The sequence below is a fragment of the Pipistrellus hanaki genome (genome assembly GCF_964339955.1).
Source record: "Pipistrellus hanaki genome assembly, chromosome: 16".
NCBI classification, from domain to species: domain Eukaryota; kingdom Metazoa; phylum Chordata; class Mammalia; order Chiroptera; family Vespertilionidae; genus Pipistrellus; species Pipistrellus hanaki.
In genome coordinates, this window is record NC_140518.1 from 12,635,996 (window position 1) to 12,656,052 (window position 20,057).

General features: G+C 62.3%; 1 protein-coding gene across 2 annotated transcripts; it reads left to right on the forward strand.

The window, feature by feature from the left end:
* The first annotated feature begins 969 nt into the window (after positions 1–969).
* Positions 970–18,851, forward strand: PLCD3 (phospholipase C delta 3). 2 transcript variants are annotated; one of them, XM_084863443.1, is made up of 16 exons: positions 970–1,150; positions 1,240–1,407; positions 9,708–9,869; positions 9,984–10,212; positions 10,732–10,861; positions 12,077–12,305; positions 12,615–12,816; positions 12,966–13,110; positions 13,849–14,001; positions 15,067–15,207; positions 15,302–15,452; positions 16,144–16,260; positions 17,316–17,482; positions 17,640–17,775; positions 17,893–18,042; positions 18,217–18,851. In XM_084863443.1, exons 2-16 carry the CDS (start codon positions 1,263–1,265, stop codon positions 18,315–18,317), a joined length of 2,358 nt encoding a protein of 785 aa, XP_084719569.1. In that variant the 5' UTR covers positions 970–1,150; positions 1,240–1,262; the 3' UTR covers positions 18,318–18,851. The 2 variants fall into 2 exon arrangements, with proteins under 2 accessions (XP_084719569.1, XP_084719568.1); XM_084863442.1 differs by lacking the exons at positions 970–1,150; positions 1,240–1,407 and adding an exon at positions 4,755–4,818.
* The last annotated feature ends 1,206 nt before the right edge of the window (positions 18,852–20,057 follow it).

Genomic DNA, 20,057 nt, shown 5'->3' on the forward strand with positions numbered 1-20,057 from the left:
GTAAATCTGAGAACGGGGAGAGCCTGGGGCGCTGGATGTATGTATACAACCAGGGGCGCTGGAGCAAACACCGTGCCGCGCTGCGGCCGCCTGTCCCTCCGCTCCGCACGGACACACGCAGGTGGTGCATGTACAGCGAGTGTAACACACGACACCAGAGCCGCGCTCCCCGCTCGCTCCCGGGCGATGTCACCGCCATCCCCGCCGCGCCCCGGGCTGTCCGGGACAATCCAGCAGGCGAGGGTGCCAGCCCGTCCAAGCCTCGAACCCAGAACCTAGTTGTGCCGGCCACCGCCGTCTCGGAGCCACCCGCTCCTTCCAGCCCGGTCAGCGTGGAGACTCTACAGCTGCGGGGTCTCCGCCGCCGGGTGCGGGGAGGGTCCGCCCTATGGGGTCACAGCCAGCGCTTCCCTCCACGCCCCTTCCCGCTCCCCACTCCGCGGGTTCGGGCCGGCCCCCCCCCCCCCAGCTCCCAGGGCCCTATCGGCCCGGGAGGGGCCCCTGCAGACCGTCCCCGGCCTGGCTCCCGGGAGCCTCCCGGTGGGACTGGGGAAGAGCGGGGGAGAGGGGTCTGGAGGGACCGGGAGCGGTGTCGGTGCGGGAAGCGGCCCTCCCCCGCCCCTCCAGGGCCTCCCGAGGCTCAGGTTACTGACGAGGCGGGGATCCGGGATTGTCGGGCGAATGGGGACTAACGAACTGGGGCGAAAGGGAGGGGCTCGGATCCGCCCCCTCCCCACGCTTAGGGGAGGGCCAGCGCCCCGCCGGGCATCGCCACCCTCGCTGCCCAGCCTCCCGCGGTCCTCGGCCCCGCCCCCTCCCTCCTCCCCTCCCTCTGGAGTCCCTCCTCCCCGATCCCTCCTCCCCCTCCTCCCGGGTCCCTCCTCCCCCTCCTCCCGGGGTCCCTCCTCCCCTCCCTCCTCCCCTCCCTCCTCCCCTCCCTCCCGAGTCCCTCCTCCCCGGGTCCCTCCTTCCTGATCCCTCCTTCCCGATCCCTCCTTCCCGAACCTCTCCCCTTCCTCTCTCCTCCTCCGACACTCCCTCCTCCGGCTCACTCCGGCGCCGCTAAGTTTCTTCGCCGGCGACCGCGCCGCGCCGGGGCCGGGCCAGAGCGGCGCCCCTGCCCTGTCCCCGCAGCGCGGCCCGGCCCCGGCCCCGGCCCCGGCCCCCCGGCCCCGGCCCCCCGGCCCCGGCCCCCGGCCCCGGCCCCCCGGCCCCGGCCCCGGCCCCGGCCCCCCGGCCCCCCGGCCCCGGCCCCCGGAGCCATGCTGTGCGGCCGCTGGAGCAGCCGCCGGCGCCGGGCGCCCCCGCTGCCCGCCCAGAGCTCCGCGTCGGTCGGGTCGGCGCCCCCGGCCGCTCCCCAGGACGGCGGCGCCCGGAGGCCCGGGCTGCGGGCGCTGAAGAAGATGGGTCAGTGCGGGGCCGGGCGGGGCTGGGAGGGGGGCGGGGGCCGGGCTGTGTTCTGTGTGCGGGGCTCTGGGGACCGGGGGTGCTGGGTGGGCTTCCCGGCTGCGGGAGAGCGGCGCGAGGTGTGGGTGCCAGCACCGGCCCGGCCTGGGGTCGCACCTGCGGTCTCCGAGGTCCCGGCCGCGCGGGCGCCCAGGACGGTCTGTTTCCCACCAGGAGGCGCCCGCGGGGCGCGCTGCAGGGGGAGTTTGGGGAGGGGTGTGGATGGAGGGGGGTCCCTACGATCCGGAGAGTGGAGTGGGAGGCAGACTTGGGGCGTCCTTCACCCACCTTTCCAACACCCGTGCCTTTAGGGCACCGGGCTCTTGGCAGCCCTTGGCAGGTGTGAGAGCTGTGGAGACACCGGCCTCCGGCCAGCCCCCGGCCAGCAGCCCCTCTCCCCAGGGGTGCCCCTCTCCCCGGGGGTGCAGCAGCAATAGGACTCTGGTGGGACTGTCTCACTGGTGTTCAGTGTCAGAAAGCCAGATTCCCACCTCGGATTTGGGGACATCCCTGGGGGAAGGGATGTCACTGTGACTTCTAAGCATCTGAGAGACAGGCAGCCGGGTAGTTACGTGTGTGTGTGGTGTCACTCAGTCTTCACCTGCTGACAGGTAGATGGTGCACCCCTCATTTCACAGGTTGGGGAAGTCCAGGCATTTGTCTGTGACCAAACAGGGCAAAGGTCGGCATGCAGGCTGTGCACCGGGACCCTCAGGCAAAGTAGGAGGGGCCATGTGTATGGAAGAACCTTGTAAAATGGGAAGTGCGTGGAACTGGTGCATCTTCGGAACCGCTGTTAGTGGGACGGTTAGCGATGGAGCCCTCGTCGGCTGTGGGGCTGAGGGAACAGAAGGCCAGGGCTGCCCAGGAGACCTGGGTGCATCTTGGAGCAGAATTCCGGGTGCCGGTGGCCAGCCCTGCTTTCTCTTTGCCGCTGTTCTCTGCCCCCCTTGTTCTCACCTCTGCTCTTTGACCTGGATTTTCTGGGGACTATGTTCTGAGTAACATGCCTGGCATCCCCCTCAGGCAGACACAAAACATGATCTCTGCCTCCCTCCATCAATCATGCATGCACTCAACCAACATTCACCGAGGGCCTGCGGTGTGCTGTGTCCTGGGAATCCGGCAGCGCACAGGACAGGCACCGTCCGGGCCCTCAGAGAGCTGGCATCGGGAAGGAGGTCAGACGTGAGGCACAGAAGCAGGATTAGAAGGGGAGGGGAAGATGAGATGCTGGGCAGCCAGGGAGGGCCAGGGACTGGAGCGAGGCCCGAGGGGAGAGGCAGGCAGGCCAGGTCTTTAGGCCCCTCCGGACAGAGGGAGGGACCTTCTCCGAAGGGTGGGTTGGATGAGGGCGGGGGTGAAACAGGGAGACTCATAGGAGGGAGCTGAGGGGTCGCTTGGGCAGACAGACTTGGGCTGGGGTAGTAGAGATGGATTCCAGAACCTCCTAAGGGCCGTGATGGGCAAACCGCGGCTTGCGAGCCACATGCGGCTCTTTGGCCCCTCGAGTGTGGCTCTTTCACAAAATACTATGGCCTGGGTGAGTCTATTTTGAAGAAGTGGCCTTAGAAAAAGTTTAAGTTTAGGAAATTTGGCTCTCAAACGAAATGTCAATCGTTGTCCTGTTGATTTTTGGCTCTGGACTGATGAGTTTGCCGACCACTGTCCTGGGGTGTAGACCGGCCGTCGGTGAGATTGGAAAGGGGTCCCTGGTGGGTGACAGTGTCATTCTCTGGGCTAAGGCGCTGTGATGGTTTGGGGAGCGGGGGGGGGGGGGGGGGGGCGCTGTGGGAGGTGAGGTGCCCCTGAGACAGCAGAGGGGCCAGCCACCCACAGGGGCTCTGGCTGCGGTGGGAGCAGAGGCGGTGCCCGCACTCCTGTCTGCCTCTGCATTCCGCACACGTTTGCTCAGCCCGGTCTGTGTGCAGGGCGAGGGCTCTGGAGACGAGTCACCCCGAGTCTTACCCTCAGGGGGTGCATGGTCGGGGGCAGGCACTGTGGACAGATAATTGCGGCTGAGCCCGGGCTGAGTAAGGCTGCCGGGCACTCGGTCACAGTGACACAGTCAGGAGCCTGTGGGTGTCAGAATGTCATCTGGCTGCCCTTGCTCCTGCCCACTGCCTGTCCTGCCGAGCCACTGTGTGTGTGGCCCGCCCCCTGCCCAGGCCTCAGAGTCCAGGGACAGGCTGGAGAGAAACCCAGGTCATGGGGCCTAGCCCCTCAGGCTGTCAGCACCCGCAGGGTCGTCCTGAGACGGCCTTCTAGGCCTTGGCCACACCCCTTATGTTAACACAGAACAGGTTTTATTTTAGATCAGAGAGAGAGAGAGAGAGAGAGAGAGAGAGAGAGAGAGACTAGAGCTGGGAGTGGCTCAGAAGTCACAGGCTCGGAGGGGCCCAAGGAAAAGAAAGGGCCGTTAGGACCAGGCCGGGGAGGGGGACCGGCCGAGGGAGAGGAGAGGAGCAGCCGCCCACGCTGAAGCCCGGGTCTCTCCTGTCCCTGCCCCAGGAGGCTGCTGGCTTGGCCTGCCCCCAGGAAGCCAGGGAGTAGGTGAGGAGTGAGCGGGGAGCCCAGTGAGCACCTGATGGGCTGAGCCTGCATCAGCCCAGATCCTCCTTAATCCCCGGAGCTGCTGAGAGCGAGGTGCCTGTCCTGCTGGCCTCATTCCAGACGGAAGCTCCAGGGGAGGGGGTGAAGCCACCGGCCCAGGGCCACCCAGCCTCTGCCTGCCGGCTGCCACAGGCTGGTTTCTAATGACGGATCTTCGCCAGAATGAATGAATGAATGCTAATGAACACCTTGATGACACTATTTCGCATAGCTCGCTGAATGCTCACAATCATATGAGGCTGACGATACTATGAGCCTCAGCTTGCACATGAAGAAACTGAGGTGCAGGAGTTTCACAGCCGGGAAGGAGCTGAGCGAGGACAGGCAGCCTGGCTCAGAGCCCGAGCGCAGAGCACAGTGAAGCAGTGATTTTCGCTCGGGAGGGCCGTTCCCTCCCAGGGCCCTGCCAGTTTCCAGGGGTGCCCTCACAGGCTCGCCAAACAGCATACAGGATGCCGGTGAAATGTGAATTCCATGGAAACAACAAGTGGTATTTCAGTATCAGTTGGCCCGAATTAATTGTCTATTTGAATTTCAAGTTTAACTGGGCATCCCGAATTTTACCGGATAGCCCTGTCTCCGCGGAGCCCCTGTCTGACTCTGTGCCTTTAACGCTCCACCCTGTCCCCAATCCGCCCAGTGAGCAGGGCACTGAGTGGGCAGAAGCCTGCTCCCTGCCCTCCTCAGCCTGCACACACCACCAGGTGCCACAGGGCGAGAGGGCTCCGCGGATGGCCTGCCCGGGATGTCCCCTGCATGGTGAGTGGGGCTGCCCTGGGTGGGGGTCTTCGGCGCGGCCCCCAGTGCTGGCAGGTGCCTGGCCTGGAGGTGGGGAGGGCAGGGCAGCCCTCCTGGCTAAGCAGGAGCATGCCAGGCAGGCCGGGGGTGCTGGCTGCCATGCCTTGGGCCCCCCTCTTCCCCTTCTTCAGCTCGGGGGAGCGGCCTCTCACAGCCTCTGCCCTTGCACAGGCTTCATGGCTGCTCGGGCCCTGCCAGGAAGGGTGCCGCCACCCTCACTCACTGGGTCCCACCCCGGGCCGGGGAAGCACCCCTGCCTTTCCTGACTTTGTTGGTTCTCCAGGGAATGTTATGGACTCTGGCTCTGGGCTCTGCTGGGCTCCAGCCCTGGGTGTGGCAGCCAGCGGGGACAAGGGGGACATGTTTGGACTTTGGGGGTGCTGGGGGGCTGCCTGCTGGCTGGAGGATCCAGGTGGGAAGGTGTTTGGGAACCCTGGCTAGCTGTGTGTCCCCTCCCAGAGCCTCCTGAGCCAGCCACCAGGACCAGCTGCCCTCCGCCCCTCCCCCATTGGCATGGAGCTGCCGGTGTCACTGTTCCTGCATGTCTCACATTCCTCTGGAGCCCATGTGCGCCTCCTGAGTGTGCCCTGGCGCACACACACACACACACGCACACGCACACACACACACACACACGTTGTCTACTTTCCTTCCCAAGCTGATGCACCTTCCGCCCTCCCCCAAACCCCAATCAACCCCTCCCCCCACACACACCAGTGCACACACCCTGTGTGTACACACCGTCTACACACCTACACACACCCTCACTGGAGACCTACACTCCTGTCACACACCCTGTCTCTGCGTCTTACCCTTCTGTCTGAGCGCCCCTGACCACTCGCTTATCTGTGACTGTCAACGGCCACGTGGTCCTTCCCCCCTTTTGGCTGCTGTCTGTCCTCGTTTTCACTGCCATCGGTTCATGACTAGTCCCCTACCTGCTCAGTCGAGGGAGCCGCGGTGCTGCCCAGCCCAGCATGCAGGCAGAGAGGATAGAGAGAACCACCCAAAGTGCAGAAGGCAGGCAGCCTGTGCACCTGCTCCGAGCAGGTAGGAATGTGGTGGTGAACCATCTGTAGGGTGAGGCTTGGCCGCACTTGTAAGTGCTTACTGGGACCCGACAGAGAGCCAGGCTCCTCCCAGCATCTCTGCCCGGGGCCTGGGGACTGCTGATCTCACCCCTTTCCTTCTGTTGGTCCTGCCCCTCCTGCCGGACACCCCCGACCCCTCACTGCCCCGCGGGTCAGCAAAGGGGAAACAGAGGCACCCACCCAAGGACTCAGCCCCGGCCCAGCCTGGCCCTGACCCCTCATTCTTTTTGGCTTTTCCACTTGGTGTGTGGTTGGGGGTAGTGTGACCCAGGACCAGTTGGGTGGTCGAGTTGGGTGGACAGGCTGGAACTGGTTCGTGGGGAGCTGGGGGTGAGGGCCAGGAGCAGAGGCCCCCTCAGCATGGGGACCTGTCCCACTGGGAGGCTGGTCAGAGTCCAGGCTGGCTGTCCCCATGTCCTGTTGGCAGAAGGCTGGACAAAGCAGGCCCTGTGTGACTCACCTCCATTTCCGGCATTACTTAGTCATTCACTGTCCCCTCCTCCCCGCACCCCCACCCCCAGCTGTGGACTGGGCATCGGAGGGCCGGCCGGATCAGGGGGTGGCCCAGCTGCGGAGTCTCGGGGAGGTGGCAGTGCAGGGCCTTTTGCCCCCAGCGGAGCAGGAGGAGGAGGGGCGGGCTCAGTTGGGGGGCCCTGCAGGTTCCCTGACTGTCCTGTCCGACCCCGTTGTTCCTCAGGATGAGAGAATTCACAGGTTGCCCAGATGTGGGGATAGGGTGTCTGAGGGTCTGGTGAGCCTCTTGGCCTGGCACATCCTACCTTCCACCTCTCCTCCAGGCGAGGGGCACTGTCTATAGACCCTGCGAAACACCGTGGAGCCATGAGGGCCAAGGGCTGGCCTCCGGGGGACCTTAGGCCCCCGAGGATGGCAGACTCCTCCTCCTGCCCCTGACGCAGCCCCTGATTCTCAGTCACAGGCGCCCTCAGAGTCACAGGGTGGGTTTTTATTTTTTTTTTAATTTTATTTATTTATTTATTTTTATTTTAAATATATTTTATTGATTTTTTACAGAGAGGAAGAGAGAGGGATAGAGAGTCAGAAACATCGATGAGAGAGAATCACCGACCAGCTGCCTCCTGCACACCCCCCACTGGGGATGTGCCCACAACCAAAGTACATGCCCCTGACCGGAATCGAACCTGGGACCCTTCATTCCAAAGGCCGACGCTCTATCCACTGAGCCAAACTGGTCTCGGCAACACAGGGTGGGTTTTTAAATGCACAGATGCCCAGGCTCCAGCCTCCTCCTGCTCGTTGAGAAGCTCTGGGCCATGGCTTTTGCAACCTCCCGCAGGTGATACTGATGCTCAGCCAGGATTGGGAAACCCAGCCCACAGGCCTCCGCTCTGAACTCGGGATGGAAGAGGCAGGGCTGGAGGCAGAGCTGTCTGTCCGTCTGCCTCCCCTTTCAGAAACTGCCTGCAGATCTGGCTCTGGGACAAGCACCGGGGTTAGGAGGCTGGTCTCCTCCCTGCCCCTGGGTTTATTAAAGCCCACCGCAATGACAACCTCGGTGGGATGTTTGTTTGCTTTAATTAAAGTGAAAAGTGCCGGCGGTGGTCAGGGCGGGAGAACTCCCATTCGAGGGCAGGTTCTGGAAGACTTTCCAGAGGAGGTCACGCAGGACCTTGCAGGGTTCGGGAAGGAGGAAGAGGAAGGAGGAGGATCGCACAGAGGCTCCGAGAGAGAGAGAGAGAGAGAGAGAGAGAGAGAGAGAGAGAGAGAGAGAGAGAGGAGAGCCCAGAGCTTTAGACTCGATTCCTGAGGTCAGTGTTTGCAGGTGGGCAGGCAGGGCCTCGGGGCCACAACGCCCACAGCCAGACCCGGCGGGGAGGCTTGTTAAATAAAAAAAGGGAGAGAAGCCCACAGTCCTGCTTCCTTTGGCCCACAACGTAGTGTTTTGGGGGTTTTGTTTGTTTGATTTCGTTGCCAACATTGAAAAATCTGGAGGATTCACATCCAAATCCGGATTCCGGCTCTGGAAACTGGGCTCCCATCCACCGCCGGCCGCCCTCCTTCCCACAAGGCGGGCCTGCGGCCTGTCCAGCTCCCGCCCTGCTATTGTCCCGCTCACACACCTCTGCTTCCGACCCCCGTGGAGGCAAAGCCGAGCACGGTGTGGCTCCACACACACACACACACACACACACACACACCGTTCTTGACTGAATGTTGGATTGTTAGCAGGTACTTCTGAGACTTCCGTTTTATGCGTGGAGACCATGAGGCTTAGAGCTGGGATAGGAGAAATGTGTGAACTTTCCTTTAGTTAAAACAGATTGAATATAGAATAAACAACTGAATTCTGCTCTCACCCACTTCCTGTGCCCAGCCAGGTATTGGTGGGGGCTGAGGAAGGAGGAGGAGAATGGGAGCTGAGAGGTTCAGTTCATAGCCAAGGGCAAATATTTCCACACTTCCTCGGAATTCCGGCCAGTGGAAAACAAAAAGGAAAGAAAAAGAATTCTGGCCGGTGGCTGACGCTAGTTTCCTCGTGTGTTAGGATGAGAGTGGGGTGGGGGAGTGTGCAGGAGGTGCTTTGAGGCATGTTGTTTTAATGAAACGGACAGCCAAGGGGTCCGGGCTGCCTGTCACTCCTTGAGCCAGTTCAGCAGGGACAGGGTTCAGTCACGTCTGAGCGTTTATTACTGTACTGCGGGCAGTATGGGAGAGAGCAGGTCATCCACAAACATGGCTCTGCCGCCCCTCCCGTACGCCCGCAGTTTCTGTTGGGTGGGAGGACAAAGATTACCCGGGGAAGCAGGGATTACAGGCACGGGGAAGTCAGCTAAACCTGGGGTGGGACTCCACTGTTTGGGTAACAAGGTTGTTAACCTGGGCCTGATAACAGGCAGTTATGATAACAGGCAGACTCCATTCCAAGGTTGACTCCCAAATTCTGGGTGGGGTGGGGGTCATGAGGCCATGGTACCACTCCCAGCCTGGTTACAGTGTCCTTTAACCAGAACAGGGCAATCTCGGTGAACAGGGCGTGATTACCATTTCTCACCACCATAGCTGGCACCCAGGATTCTGTTTCTGCCCCTAACACTTATAGGGAAGGTGGACACCAACAGGAGAGGACCTGGGGCTGAGGGGTGACATGGGGGTGTCACAGTGGCTGGGCAAATGCCGAATATCCCAGGAGACGTGTTTCCAGCTGGGCCCCCACAGCTCACATGAGATGCCTGGGGATCACCTTCTGGTTAGCCAGGGCGGGTCGGTGACCCTGAAGCCAGGGTGGCCTCTGCAGGCCTCGCTTGTCTTTGGAAAAGCAGAGGTGAGGAGCTTGGGCTGCAGCCAGAGAGATTTAGGTTAGATAGAGAGACGACTTTCTGGATGGTCAGGGTTTCAAGTACGGGAAAAGGCTGTAGGTGGCAGGTTCTGGACTCGGAGGCTGGAGGGGCTGATGGAGGGGAGTGGCCGGAAGGGGACAGTGCGGCCTGAGTCCCTCTCCCGCAGGAGGGGTTGTTCTGCCCCAGAGACCACTGCTTGGCGGGGAGGAAGGGCCTGCTCCTGGCACAGCTCGCAGGGGGCCCCAGTGAGGCACCCGAGCCTCAAGCCCAGCCCAGGCCTCCCGCCGCGCAGAGAGGCTGTGTGGGTTTGCAGGGGCTCAGAGGGGGCGGCCCGGCTCAGGCTGGGAAAGGGAGGAAGGAGGCCCCAGCTCCGGCTGGGAGAGGGAGGAAGGGGGTCCTGGTAGGACAGGCCCTGAGCACCCGGCCTCCCTCCCCGCTGCAGGCCTGACGGAGGATGAGGACGTGCGCGCCATGCTGCGGGGCTCCCGGCTCTGCAAGATCCGCTCGCGCACGTGGCAGAAGGAGCGGCTGTACCGGCTGCAGGAGGACGGCCTGACCGTGTGGTTCCAGCGGCGCTTCCCGCATGCGCCGTCGCAGCACATCTGTGAGTTGGGCGGGCAGACGGGCGGGCGGATGGACAGGTGGATGGACGGGCGGACAGACGGACGGGGCAGAGCGGGGCCGGGCAGTCCCGGCCCTGACCGTCGTGCCCCCGCAGTCTTCGTGCAGCACATCGAGGCGGTGCGCGAGGGCCACCAGTCGGAGGGCCTGCGCCGCTTCGGGGCCGCCTTCGCGCCGGCGCGCTGCCTCACCATCGCCTTCAAGGGCCGCAGGAAGAACCTGGACCTGGCGGCGCCCACGGCCGAGGAGGCGCAGCGCTGGGTGCGCGGCCTGGCCAAGCTGCGCGCGCGCCTGGAGGCCATGAGCCAGCGCGAGCGCCTGGACCAATATCCTGCCCGGGGCTGGGGGGCTGGGGGTGGAGGGAGGTGGCCCTGTCCTTCCCGGGTCCACAGTCTGAACCTGAGCCCCTAGCCCGTTGTCTTAAAAACAGGGTTTGGCTCAGAGGTAGAGCATCGACCTGTGGACTGAGGGGTCCCGGGTTCGATTCCGGCCAAGGGCACATGCCCGGGTTATGGGCTCGATCCCCAGTGGGGGGCGTGCAGGAGGCAGTCGATCAATGATTCTCTCTCATCATTGATGTTTCTATCTCTCTATCCCTTTCCCTTCCTCTCTGAAATCAATTAAGAAATATATTAAAAACAAAACAAAACAAAAAAATAACAGGGTGGGGACATGGCCTCCTGGTTCTGGGGAGCCCAGTCCCAGGGAGGACAGCCCGCTGCTGTGCTCAGGGAGCCCCCAGGCCACTGGGGGACACTGGGGAGCCCCCAGGCCAGGCGATGGTGACAGACCTGCCCGCGGGGGGTGGTGCCCAGCCTGTTGCTGTATTTCCTGAGCGCCCGCACCTGGATCCACTCCTACCTGCACCGGGCGGACTCCAACCAGGACAGCAAGATGAGCTTCAAGGAGATCAAGAGCCTGCTCAGAATGGTCAACGTGGACATGAACGACATGTACGCCTACCGCCTCTTCAAGGTGGGCCCCTCCACCTCGGGCCTCGGCTCTCTGCCCCCCCGGCCAGTACAGCCGTCCGTTCTCCTCCCACCCCGCTCTGGGGCCACCGGGCCTCCGGCAGCAGAAAGGCCACACCTGGGTCTCCTCACCTGCTTACCCCGAGGCCGTGGGCCCGGATGGGAGTGCTGGCCCAGGGCTTCCCTCCTCCCCCTCAGGCAGACCCCAGGGTAGGGAGGACGGACCCGTGGTTTTCATTTCTTTAAAACTAGAGCCCTTGGTGACCTGGGGGTTTGCACAGGAGCAAAGGGAGGGGTCGGCTCTCGGGCACACGGGCCGCCCTCCTCCACGGGGGCCCGTGCGGCACCTCCACACCTGGGGGAGCGCAGGCAGGCGCTCAGGGCGGGCTCTGCGTCCACGGCCAGTCAGAGCCCGTGGCAGGCCCTGTGGATGCCGACCAAGTGTCCAGCCACCACGGACCTGTGTCCCCGGCCCGACAGCTCCCTGTGGACCCTCAGCTCTTTGCTGCTCACTGGCCACGGGTGTGAACGTGGGGATCTGAGGATGGTAATGAATGGGGTGGGGGTTAGCACTGGAGACCAGACCTGACCCAGGGACACTGGTTTCCTCCCACATTTAAAAAAAATATATATTTTATTGATTTTTTACAGATGAAGGGAGAGGGATAGAGAGTTAGAAACATCGATGAAAAAGAAACATCAATCAGCTGCCTCCTGCACACCCAAACCGGGGATGTGCCCGCAACCAAGGCCGACACTCTATCCACTGAGCCAAACCGGTTTTGGCTTTTTATTTTTTTATTTCTTTATAATATATATTTTTATTTATTTCAAAGAGGAAGGGAGAGAGAAATAGAAGCATCAATGATGAGACTCATTGATCGCCTGCCTCCTGCATGCCCCCTAGTGGAGATTGAATCTGCCACCGGGGCATGTGCCCTGAACTTAGACCTCCTGGTTCATAGGTCGAACCTCCACCTCTGAGCCACCCAACAGGCCCCTCCCACATCCTGGTTCTTAGGGCGGGGCATGGCCCAGAGTGACAGGCCCTGAACGGAGAGATCTTCCCAAGCATCCGGCCTGCGGGCCGCCAGCTGTGTGCCCTTGGCGCGGCTGGAGCCTCACCAGCTGCTCCTCTGCCTGTGAACGGGAGATGGTGGGGTGCCATTGCAGGCCAGCTTCCCAGTGTCCCCTCTGAGTTCCTCCCTCCGCCTTCCAGGAGTGTGACCACTCCAACAACGAGCGGCTGGAGGGGACGGAGATCGAGGAGTTCCTGCGGCGGCTGCTGAAGCGCCCGGAGCTGGAGGAGATCTTCCGTCGGTACTCGGGCGAGGACCGCGTGCTGAGCGCCCCTGAGCTGCTGGAGTTCCTGGAGGACCAGGGCGAGGACCGTGCCACGCTGGCCCACGCCCAGCAGCTCATCCAGACCTACGAGCTCAACGAGACGGGTGGGTCTGAGGGGCCTGGTGTCCGATAGATCTGGGTCCCCAGATACGTGGGCTCTGCTGTCACTGGCTGAGGGTGCCATCCTGAGGGGGTTATCTCGCCACTTCCAGGCTCAGCTGCCACACCGGTAAAGTGACAGAGTAATGCACCTTCCTCACAGGGTTTGGCCGAAGATGAAATGGCAAATGGCTTGACTTGGTAGAGCCCAGTCAGTAGCTCATCAGTACTGAGTGGAGTGAGCTTTGGGAGCATTTGGGGCTGCTCGGGGGGTCCCCTTTGTGGCCTGATGCGTCTTCTGCCCCTCCCTGCAGCCAAGCAGCACGAGCTGATGACCCTGGACGGCTTCATGATGTACCTGCTGTCACCAGAGGGCGATGCCCTGAACCCGGCCCACACGTGCACGTTCCAGGACATGGACCAGCCCCTCGCCCACTATTTTATCTCCTCCTCCCACAACACCTATCTCACCGACTCCCAGATCGGGGGGCTCAGCAGCACCGAGGCCTACGTCAGGTGCCTGGGGGAGGGCGGGTGGCGGGGAACACTCTGGGAGCCCCGTGTGGTGGGGCAATGGGGCTCAGCTCCCACGGTGGGCTGCCCGGGCCCCCCGTCTGTTCCTCTGCTCTGCGCCACCCCCATGACACCCGCCTGTCTGTGCACAGGGCCTTCGCCCAGGGCTGCCGCTGTGTGGAGCTGGACTGCTGGGAGGGGCCCGGCGGCGAGCCCGTCATCTACCACGGCCACACGCTCACCTCCAAGATCCTCTTCCGAGACGTGGTCCAGGCAGTGCGGGACCACGCCTTCACGGTGAGCCCGCCCCTCAGTCCTCCCGGAAGAACCCCACCCGGGAATCACCCCGACCAGCTGCTGCTGGCACAGCCGGCCGGGGGGTGGAATAAAGCTGAGGAGGGGCTACCTTCTCCCGCCCTCCTATTTGGTAAACGTATTAACAAGGTGACCAGACGTCCCGCTTTTTAGCGCGGGACAAATGGTCAAAAGCGGGACGTCTGGTCACCTTACGTATTACAAGCTCAGAATTTCCAGAAGAAAACTTTGCGGGAGGGAAGGATGTTTTAATCACTGTTGCCAAAGAGTAAGCCATCAAGAGGGAGAGAGAAGCTAGGCATACTATGGTGTCTCCATAAAACTGCCATTTCAGTCAAGCTACACAAATCTCACCACCAACACGTGACGAAGGGCGAGGGGGAGCTTGCACACTAATGACATGGTCAACGTCATTAACATCTAGAGAGCTTTTATAAAAGAAAACCGATCCTGCAGCTGCCCTCAGCCTCCCAGACAGTCCACCCCTTCCCGCGGCCCCAGGCCTGACCTCTGTCCCTCCATGGACAGGCTGGCCCCGCCCTGCGTGTGTCCCACATCCCACTGCCTCGGTCTCTCTACCCCCGGTGGGCTGGTCTCCCCCAGCCCCGGTTCGGCCTGCCTGTCCCGCAGGAGCTGGGGCTGCACGTGGTCGGGGTTCTGGTTGGGATGGGAGGAGGGAGGAAGGGGTGAGTGACTGAGCTGTTGCCTCTCCCCCTACAGCTGTCCCCCTACCCTGTCATCCTGTCCCTCGAGAACCACTGTGGGCTGGAACAGCAGGCTGTCATGGCCGGCCACCTCCGCACCATCCTGGGGGACATGCTGGTGACACAGCCCCTGGACCCCCAGAACCCCGAAGAGCTGCCCTCCCCCGAGGTGAGGTGCCCAGAGCGTCAGCGTCGGTGGGGGGAGGGTCCACCCTGCTCACGCCACTTCCCTGTTCAGGACCCCTCGCCTCTCTCTGCCTTAACCTTCCCCTGCTCCTGCCTGCTGCCACCTGCCACCCGGCGGTCTTACCAGCCTCCTGCTGTCCGTGTCTGACCAGACCCACCCCACCCTCCCTCCTGGCATTGCTAGCCCTCCGGACCTGGCCCTGCTCTCCCTGCCCACAGTCCCTGTGAGCCCAGCCGTTCCCACCTTGACCTTGAAGGTCTTGGTTGACATTGCCTCCACCTGGAGCTCCCTTCCCAGCCGTCTGCGTGCCCAGCGCCACGTGCTTACAATTCCGGGGCAGCTTCCCCTGCCTCTTCCTGGGCCTTAGAAACCCGCCCAGCATTCCGGCCAGAGATGACCTGCCTCCTTTCATTCCAAACCCCAGAGCACACTATCTGCCCCTCAGGACATGGACTCTCTTCTGGCTCCTGAACTCTCCTCCTCCCCATCCCAAATATGCGAAAAATGTTGACTCACCCTGGTGTGTGTGTAATCTGATCTTTTATTAGCATGAAAATAACATACATATCGTAAACAAAAACTGAACTGTACACAAGTGTATTCAGTTGAAAATGTTTTTCCCCCACTGGGCTCACCCCTGTTCTATGTCACACAAAGGAACCACCTTCAGCAGTTTCCCCGTCCATATATACCCTCCCCATAGCTATCTTCTCTCAGATGTTACCCCACAAGGGTCCTGATTCCTGGTCTACACTGCTTCCAGGGGAATTTTTTTTGGAGAGCGGCTTCTCTCAATCCCGAGCTCCCTCCCTCATTTTAACGGCTGCCTGTAGGATTCTGATGTTTGGAGGGACCTCGTTGGCCAATCCCCTGTTGATAACCTCTTGGCTTGTTTCCTTTGTTGTTTGTTTTTCTATTAGAATCCACTCATCTTTGTGTGTCTTTTCCTTCTCATCACCCCGGCCAGACCCTCACCCTGTGGTGGTTGGATGACTAACCGCTGACACAGGAGTGAGGGGCTTAACCCTCCCGTCCTGGTCTCTGCAGCAGCTGAAGGGCCGGGTCCTGGTGAAGGGGAAGAAGCTGCCAGCTGCTCGGAATGAGGACGGTCGAATCTTGTCGGACCGGGAGGAGGATGAGGACGAGGAGGAGGAAGAAGAGAGGGTGGAGGCGGAGCAGAAGCGGCAGGTGAGTGGGGCGGCCTGGGCAGGGGGCGAAGGGAGGGAAGGGAGGAGCTGGGGCTGTGGCTAGAGGAACCCTCTGAGGCTCATCTCCCACCCAGGCCAAGCAGATCGCCCCGGAACTGTCGGCCCTGGCCGTGTACTGCTGTGCCACACGCCTGCAGACCCTGCGCCCCGCCCCCGCCCCACCCCAGCCCTTCCAGCTCAGCTCCCTCAGCGAGCGCAAGGCCAAGAAGCTCATTCGAGAGGCAGGTAGGAGCCAGGATAGCTGGCACCTGGGGCAGGAGGCCAGTGGGGGCCCGTAGGATCCCGGGGGAGCATCCTGAAGTTGGTCTGGAAAGGAGATTGAGGGTTCCAGGCCCGGCATGAGGGAGAGGGCCCAGGGAGGAAGGGGCTGAGGTCTGCCCTCACTGGGCGCACAGCCTCCTGATGGGCCGGACGGAGCCCGGTAATTATGATGCAGGTGATCAGCTGGGCCGTGATTGGGCTGGAGGAGCCCAGCACAAGGGGGTGAGGTCAGGGAGATTGCTGGACAGGTGAGGCCGGAGAAGACACGTGGGGGCCGGGTGAGGAGGCGGCAGCCAGGCCACAAGGGCGGGTGTCCGGACCGGAGGAGCAGGTTGCACCACGGCCTGGAGGCATGACCTCCAGGAAGGGTTCCAGGAAGCAGGTGTGGCCGGAGGGATGACACACAGGATGTCAGCCTGGGGCCAGGTGTTCCAGGTGCTGGGCCAGAACGTGGGGTTTGGGGCTGGGATGCCTGCGGGCCCTTCCCTGCACTTCAGCCACCTCCTCCTGAGGCTCCCACGGCCACCGTGTCAGAGAGGAGCCGGGCAGGGGCAGTGGGAAGGGACATCCAGCCTCTGTTCCCAGCCTGTCCCTGGAGCTGGGGTGACGGCTCCTGCCACCAGGCGCTTGTCACACACCACCCACCTCCCCACAGGGAACAGCTTCGTCAGCCACAACACCCGGCAGCTGACCCGTGTCTACCCCCTGGGGCTGCGCATGAACTCGGCCAACTACAGCCCGCAGGAGATGTGGAACGCGGGCTGCCAGCTGGGTGAGTGGGCCGGGCTCGGTGAGGCGGCCTCTGCATCATAGGCCCCAGCAGTGATGGGCCCACACCGCTGACCGGGGGGAAAACTGTGTTTTGTGATAATATTTATTAGAAACAGCTGAGCAGAGTGAGGAAAAACAAATCAGGCTTGTTTGTTCTTTTAAAAAAATATATTTTATTGGTTTCAGAGAGGAAGGGAAAGAGAGACAGAAACATCAATGATAAGAGAGAATCTGATCAGCTGCCTCCTGCACGCCCCACCCTGGGGATAGAGCCAGCAACCCAGGCATGTGCCCTGACCGGAACCAAACCAGGGACCTCTTGGCTCCTAGGTCAACACTCAGCCGCTGAGCCACACTGGCCGGGCTCATTTGTTCTGACTGTAAAAGTCTCACAATTTTTATGAAGGTAGAAGTTAGAAATCTCCACTCCCACGGGCCCCCTTGACACATACCCCTGGCGATGCCATGCTGAGCCCGCCCAGGGAGGGGAGTGCGGTTTCCGGGGGCGAGGGTGTAGGTGTAGAAACCTCAGGGCTCCACTCTGGCCCAGGCCTGGCCCTGCAGGTGGAGGCCTCTCTAACATGCCCCCCACAGCCCCACATTCCAGCCTCAAGAGATACCAGGTGGCCTGGCTGGCGGGGCTCGGTGGTTGAGCATCGACCTATGAACCAAGAGGTCACTCACGGATTGACTCCCAGTCAGCACATGCTGGGTTTCAGGCTCGATCCCCAGTGTGGGGTGTGCAGGAGGCAGCCGATCAATGATTCTCTCTCATCATTGATGTTTCTCTCTTACCCTCTCCCTTCCTCTCTGAAATCAATTAAAAAAGAAAAAAAAAAAAAGATGCAAGGTGACAATAGAGTCTAGAATAGATCACATTCCTTCCCACCAAGTCACGGTGGGTACAGAGCAGCACTACCCACATCTGGACCCTTAGTGAGGAGCTAGTCCTGTGCCTAAGGGCTGGGAGAGGGGGCGGGAGGGCAGTGAGGCCCCTGACACCGAGGGTGGAGAAGGGGCCACTGAGAGCCCGTGCTGACCCCGCTGTGTCCGCAGTGGCCCTGAACTTCCAGACGCCGGGCTACGAGATGGACCTCAATGCTGGGCGCTTCCTCATCAACGGGCAGTGCGGCTACGTCCTGAAGCCCGCCTGCCTGCGGCAGCCTCACACAGACTTCGACCCCGAGAGCCCTGGGCCCCCCAGAACTACTCTCACCATCCAGGTCAGCAGCCTGGGCCACGTCCCGGGCTCAGAGCCGGCTGGTCCGAGGGCTCTGCCTGAAGTGGAGGGAGAGCGGAGGCCTGGGGACTGCAGGGCGGGCAGGGCCCCGGGCGGGCAGGGCCCCGGGCGGCCGGGCTGAAGCTCTTCACACCCCACAGGTGCTGACAGCACAGCAGCTGCCCAAGCTGAATGCTGAGAAGCCCAGCTCCATCGTGGACCCCCTGGTGCGTGTTGAGATCCACGGGGTGTCCATGGACTGTGCTCGAAAGGAGACCAACTACGTGCTTAACAACGGTGGGTGGGCCTGCTGGTGCGGGGGTGTGTGGAGGGGTGGGGTGGGGGAGGCGGAGTGCAGGGAGGTGCAGGGCAGAGGCCAGCTGGCTCCAACCACCATGCCTGTTTGTGCCCTAGGCTTCAACCCCCACTGGGGGCAGACCCTGCAGTTCCAGTTGCGGGCTCCAGAGCTGGTGCTGGTCCGGTTTGTGGTAGAGGATTATGACACCACGTCCCCCAATGACTTTGTGGGCCAGTTTACGCTGCCTCTCAGCAGCCTGAAGCAAGGTGGGTGGGGATGGGATGGGACGGGAGAGAGGGCCGGCCCACAGACGCCGCTCACCTGCGCTGTGACTTCCCTCAGCGCCTTCCTGAGGGAGGCCCGCGCGGGGCCCAGCCCCCGAGATGGGATGTGGGCAGGTGATGGACAGCCAATCTGACGCCTGGCTGCCCTCCCCGCAGGGTACCGCCACATCCACCTGCTTTCCAAGGACGGGGCCTCGCTGTCACCAGCCACCATCTTCGTCCACATCCGAGTCCAGGACTCCCGAGGGCCCGATTGAGCCCTACGGACACACTGCGCGCGGTGGTGAGACCTCTGGCGCGGAGGGCAGTGTGTGCCTGCCGTCCAGCCTGGCGCGGAGGCCGCCTCAGTGCCTCCGGAGAACAGGGGGTCATCTCTTCCCTGAGCCTGAGCTGGCCAAGGACTGTGGCCGGGCCACCTTCCATTGTGTTTATCAAGAGCGGGCCTGCTGCTGCCAGGAGGCCTGGGGAGCAGGACACGGGCCCTCAGCCCCTCCCCCGAAGGGAGTCCAGCCACAGCCGCACCCCACCAGGCACTGGCCGCCCGACTCCCTCCGCAGCGTTTCCCAGCTCTTCTCCAGCTTTTGAGCCTGAGCTCCTTCCCTTGTTGAAGCAGGAAGAGCCGAGGCTGGAGCCCTGGGGACCGAGAAGTAGGTTTTTAGCTCGTTTCATAGACGAGCCCCGAGCGGGCAGTAGAACAAGACTATTTTACAAAATAAAGCTGCAAGCTGCCTTTATCACCGCCTCCGCAAGCATTGAGGCCGAGGGGCCCATGTCCCGTGGGCTCTCTCCCAGCAGTGCCTGGATCTGTCTCCCTGCCAGGGGGGCTGCAGGCGGGGACACCATCACAAGCTGCCCACTGGCCTCGGAGGGGCCTGGATCGGGGAGGCAGCTGGATAAGCTTCTGCCTTAAAGGAACTGTTATGGCCCCGAAGGGGGTGGGCACTGGACTCTGAGGGGCCCCAGAGAGACCCCCACTTTCCAGGCTCAGCGGGGTTCAGGGCCTCTGTCTACTCAGTAGACAAATCCCAGACTTGGGGCTCACCTTCCACCAGCACCCAGACGTGGATGAAGGCTGGAGGCAGCGGCTGCCCCGGCCAGGCGTGTGCAGAGGCAGCAGGTGACAGAGTCACAGCAAACCTGTCAGAAGGGGGCCTTCTAGGGTGAATGTGGAGCGAGGGCAGAGCCTGAGCGCAGTCCCTGGAGGCGGCTCGGGGCCCGGTTCCCTGGGAAGGGCTGAGGAAGCAGCCAAGGGGGCCCAGAAGGAGCTCGGGTCGAGGAATGGGTGGAAAGCGCCACAGGAAGAGCAGGGATGGGAAGGCCGCTCAGAAGCTGGCTCCGTAGGCGGGCGGTGGCACCCCTGGTGGCTCAGACCCCCAGCCCAGAGCAAAGATGTGGCATCAGGCCGAGTGGGCAGGGCAGTGCCTGCGCCCTCCATCAGAGGAGCCTGCTGACCCAGACCGGAGGGGCCCACCGGTCCCGGCTCCTCGGCCACGGCGCCTGGTGCTGGTGGCACAGGCCCAGCTGCTCCTCTTACAGGGAGCGAGGCTGGGTCAGTGCTGGCTCCTCGCTGGCGCCTGAGAGGACAGAAGGCGCCAGTCCGCCCTGAAAGGGGCAGCCTGCCATGAGTCTTCAAAAGCTGCCCAGAGCTGTGGGCAGCCTTTCCTGCGGGCGCTGCCGCTCGGGGGGCACTCTAGCCCAGCCAGGGCGGCCATCGGGTCCGTGGCCACCTGCTGTCCACAGCAAAACCAGGGGGCGGAAGGTTTAATCAGCTGCTTCCTTTATTAGAAACAAGTGAGATGTATCAAGCGCAACAATGCATTTGGTATTTCTCCCCCGCCTGGAAACGGGCCGAGCCCAGCGCAACGCCAGGACAAAAAGGTGAAGCTTCCCGCCCTGTCCCAGGCGCAGCACCTGCAGCCGGTCCGTATTGTTTATTTAATTGAATGACATTGTCCCACAAAGCCTCCCGGGGCAGTGTTCGCAGGCCCGCTTTCACT